Genomic DNA, 4813 nt, shown 5'->3' on the forward strand with positions numbered 1-4813 from the left:
GGTTGCAGCAGCCCTGCAGGTCTCTGATGTTCTGCTTTAACACCCTGACAATGCAAACATTTGGAAACATGGCTTGCTATATCTCTTTTCATTCCGGTCCACCAGTAGTGCTTCTTCAGATCATGATACATCTTGTGTTGCCGGGGTGGACTGCAAATCTCGAGTTATGAGTTTCCTCCAGTATCTTCTTCTTGATTTCTGGGATGTCGGGTATGCAAATTCGATTTCAAAATTTCGGTATCCCATTGCTTATTATAAAATCAGGATCAGGCTTGTTTCCCTGTTCCTTGTACCTTTTCTTCAAGAGTCTATCTTCCCATTGGCGTGCTTTAATTTCTCCAAATAATGTAGGCTCCACGGTTACATTGGCGAGTAACCCATTGATCTTGCGAAAAATGAGAGTACATGCCAAACTTCTCGTCGTCTTTCGGCTCAGTGCGTCTGCCACCATGTTAGCTTTGCCTGGATGGTGATGAATCTCTATATCGTAGTCTTTCATAAATTCCAACCACCGTCGTTGCCTCATATTCAGTTCCTTCTATGTGAATAGATATTTTAGACTCTTGTGGTCAGTATAAATTTCGCAAGTTGTACCATAGAGATAATGACGCCAGATTTTGAGAGCAAAGATCACCGCAGCCAATTCCAAATCATGAGTTGGGTAGTTCTTCTCGTGATTCTTCAATTGTCATGACGCATAAGCAATGACTTTTCCGTCTTGCATGAGAACGCAACCCAACCCATTGTATGAGGCATCACTATAGATTACGAACCCATCTGCTCCGGTAGGGAGTGCTAGTATAGGGGCTGACACAAGTCGACCTTTTAATTCTTGAAAGCAACACTCCTGTTTATCGGTCCATTCAAAGTGTGTGTTCTTCTGAGTTAACTGGGTCAAGGGCGATGCTATCTTTGAGAAATCTTGCACGAAACGTCGATAATAGCCAGCTAGACCCAAGAAACTTCGGATTTCCGACACATTAGTAGGTCGCGGCCAGTCCATGATTGCTGCAACTTTTTGGGGGTCAATCACGATGCCATCTTTGTTAATGACGTGACCGAGAAAGTGTACACTAGTGATCCAGAATTCACATTTCTTCAACTTGGCGTAGAGTTTATGATCACGTAGTGTTTGTAGAACCATTCGCAAGTGCCGCTCATGAGCTTCTGGTGACTTGGAGTATATGAGGATGTCGTCAATGAAGACGATGACGAACTCATCAAGATAGGGTTTAAACACTCTGTTCATGAGGTCCATGAAGGCTGCTGGGGTATTTGTGACGCCAAAAGGCATGACGAGAAATTCGTAGTGCCCGTAACGGGTTCTGAAGGCAGTCTTTTCAATGCTTTCCGTTTTAACTTTTAGCTGATGGTAGCCAGAACGTAAGTCAATTTTGGAAAATACTTGCGCGCCTTGAAGTTGATCGAACAAGCCATCGATTCGCAGCAGAGGGTATCAATTATTGATGGTAACCTTATTCAGCTCCCAGTAATCGATACATAATCTCATTGTGCCATCCTTTTTTTTCACGAACAATACTGGAGCTCCCCAGGGTGAGGTACTAGGCCGAATGAAACCTTTGTCCAAGAGTTCCTGGAGTTGAGTCTTCAGTTCTTTCAATTTTGTCATCGACATACGGTAATGAGCTTTTGATATAGGCTGCATGCCAGGTTGGGTTTCAATGGCGAATTTGATTTCCCGATCAACTAGAATACCGGGTAGATCTTCAAGAAAGACATCCAAGAATTCTTGAACTACAGGAATTGCATTAACGGTGGGGGCCTCTTTTTGTGTATCAATCACATAACAAATATAACTACCACAACCTTTTCTTAGAAGTCGTTGGGCCGCCAAGGAGGATATAATACAGGAAGGGTTAGAAACTTCAGCCCCATCAAAGACAAGTTCGGGTTGGTTTGGTAACTTAAGGGAGACCTTTTTGGCTTTACAATTGATAGAGGCGTGGTTGGCAGCCAGCCAATCCATACCTAAGATTACATCAAAGTTTCCAATGCGGAGGGGAATCAAGTCTACATATAAGGTTTTGCCTTTTAGGAATATAGCACAGGATTTGTACACATCAGTACTATAGGCAGACTTACCAGAAGGAAAAGACACAGACAATGTATATCCTAATGGTTCGGGTGTTGATGCCAACTTGGTAGCAAAGTGCGGTGCAACAAAAGAATGAGTTGATCCAGAGTCAATAAGGACATGAGCTAAAAGACCACAGACAGAAAGTGTACTTGACACAACATTTTTGGTAACTTTCGATTTTCCAGGTACCAAGGCGAAGGCCCGACCTTGGCGGTTTTGATCCTTCTTTTCTCCTCCCGGTCCCGCGGTTCTCCTGACTGGGCCAGAGAGGTTGGCTGTAGGGTTAACCATCTTTGGACAATCCCTTAGCAAGTGGCCAAACTGTCCGCATCTAAAACATGCTCCCGTGTCCCGATGGCATTGTCCCCAATGAGCCCTTCCACAAGTGGGGCAAGTTGGAATAGTGCCACCTCAGGGGTTGGTCGGACCTTGGTGGCCGGAGCTGGTTGTGCCCATGCTCACTTTTTATGAGGTGCAACACCGGGTCTTCTGTTATCCCTTTCCCAGAATCGCTTCTTGAAGCTTGGTTCTCCGGAACGTGAGGCTTTAATTCCCTTTTCTGCTATGTACGCCCGGTCCACCACTTCTGCATAGGTTGGCAATTTCAAGACCTCAAGTCTGTCTTTTATTCCAGCATCCAATCCTGCTTCAAATTTTCTTGCTTTTCGAGTTTCAGTGGGGATGGCGTATGTTGCAAACCGAGCGAGTTGTGTGAACTTGCTCTCATATTCGGCCACCGTCATGGTTCCTTACTTAAGATGTATGAATTCGGATGCCTTCTGTTCTCGCAATGAATCCGAAAAATATTTTTCGTAGAATACTTCTAAGAATCTTGCCCAAGTCGTAATTTCTTCTTTGGCCAGAGTGAGAAGCCACAATTCCTGTGCATTGTCTTTGAAAGTGAAAGTGGCGAAAGTTACCTTTTGTCTCTCGGTGTAGGGTAGGGCACGAAAAATCTTTTCCATGTCTTTAACCCAAGCGTCTGCTATCATTGGGTCTGGGCTGCCGGTAAATGTGGTGGGTTTCAGATCCTGGAACTGTTTTATGGTAACCGGCCCTTCTCGCCGTTCCAGCGTCCCATTGTTGATTTTAGTTTGTAAAGCTTGCAAAAAAACTAGTAACCGCTCTTTCCATTACCCTTTCCATCGATTCAGTGCCACTAACTGATGACTCACTTCCATTACCATTAGCCATTCTACAAGTAATAAACGAGGCATTATATTCTCAACGCAATATATATATATGCAGCATAAGTTATATTTATATGAACTGCCATCATTACACATTTTTATTCATTATTTTATTTTTATTTTTTTACAATTCATATTACATTAGTTAGAATATGTTAGTGTCCCACCCCTGTGATAAACAAAAACAAAAGTCAACAAAAATGGATTAGAACACATCAGGATCAGCATACAAAAGATTTTCTACTAGCTAGATCTAGAGTGGTGGGTCAGATGGGCCGAAAAACCAGGGGAAATAGTGCTGCATAAAAAGCTCAAACTCCCACCCCAAATGGATTACACCAAATCACATCCATGCTACCTGGACCGTGAAAATGGGGATAGACCGTATATGACCCACAAATACTCGGTCGACAATCCAAACAGGTGTCTCAACATATGACAGATCATTTTCGAAGTCAACATTTGGAATATTAATGATCTCCAGTGGGTTAGGAACTGTGGTGACAATATAATCCTCGGGGTACACGTTCCCCCTCCTGGCTGCAAACTCTGGGGGTAGAAGGCCTATAATATAATGTGGGCGGTCGTGACCCGGGGCGACGCCAAGGACGTGAGATGGTCCGAGAAAACGTCTGTGTGTAGGGACAAGGTTGTGCCTCCATAATAAGTGTGGGACGTCGGTAGGGTCAATCGGATATAAATGGGCTGACCCATCAACCGGCCAAGGCCTGGGTGCAATTCCCTGACTATTTCCTTAGAATCTCCCCAACCCTCAGGGGAAGCGGGGGCAGGGGCAGGGTGTTCAGTTAAGATTTCATCTAAATTGATGGCCTGGAGGTCATTCCAAAAAGCATCATCAAGGTAAATCTCTGACATCCCTATAACACTAGAATAAATGTGAGATTTTACACAGGAAAACTATCGTCACAGGTAAATATTTATTATTACTATTTTATTTTATTTTTTTATTTTAATATATATATATATATATATTTTCTTAGCTATATGATTATTATTTTTAATTTTTAATTTTTTTTAGATTTATTTATTTATATATATAAATTTTTAAAACCGTTGCTCTGATACCACCTTTGTCACGATCCAACTCCAGGGGCTTAGAGTTGGAATCGTGACTTACTAACTTATTCTTATTCGTAGCAAATTAAGATGCGCAAGTGGAAATAAAAATAATTAAACAGAAATTTTACTTCATTTTACTATTTAAGAAAGATGAAATACATTTCTAGGGCTTTCATTATTTTATTATTCAGTGACCAGCCCCGAATAGAAACAAAAGGGAGCGAAAATATAAAAAAAAAAAGAAAGATAAAATAGTGATTCAATATTAGTCCATGTGCAGGTTCCATTTTGTGGGGTTATGGGTTTCCTTTACATCTCGTCACCTGAAAGGGTAACAGCTATAAGCACACAGCAGAGTGAGAAATATTATGCCAAGAGTGTAAGGAATACAAAATAACCATGGATAATTAGGTAGGCTAAAATATTTGCATAATTTAATTTAAAA

The 4813-nt window shown here is 41.8% G+C and overlaps 1 protein-coding gene across 1 annotated transcript; it reads right to left on the reverse strand.

Moving 5' to 3' along the window:
* Nucleotides 1–226: 226 nt before the first annotated feature.
* LOC145791811 (uncharacterized) lies at nucleotides 227–2389 on the reverse strand. Its single transcript, XM_082872252.1, has 3 exons — nucleotides 1990–2389; nucleotides 1639–1785; nucleotides 227–462 (listed from the first exon to the last, which is right to left on the reverse strand). The coding sequence occupies exons 1-3, from the start codon at nucleotides 2387–2389 to the stop codon at nucleotides 227–229; spliced, it is 783 nt and encodes a 260-aa protein (XP_082728378.1).
* Between the last annotated feature and the right edge of the window lie 2424 nt (nucleotides 2390–4813).

This window comes from Camellia sinensis, chromosome 5 (assembly GCF_055761805.1).
Source record: "Camellia sinensis isolate YWXY chromosome 5, ASM5576180v1, whole genome shotgun sequence".
Taxonomy (NCBI): Eukaryota; Viridiplantae; Streptophyta; class Magnoliopsida; order Ericales; family Theaceae; genus Camellia; species Camellia sinensis.

Coding starts and splice junctions, on each gene's coding strand:
- LOC145791811 (XM_082872252.1), bottom strand. CDS start 2,389: ATGGTTAACCCTACAGCCAACCTCTCTGGCCCAGTCAGGAGAACCGCG. Junction 1,786..1,989: donor AAACTTTGATGTAATCTTAG/GTATGGATTGGC, acceptor ATACACAAAAAG/AGGCCCCCACCGTTAATGCA. Junction 463..1,638: donor TATATCAAAAGCTCATTACC/GTATGTCGATGA, acceptor ATCACCATCCAG/GCAAAGCTAACATGGTGGCA.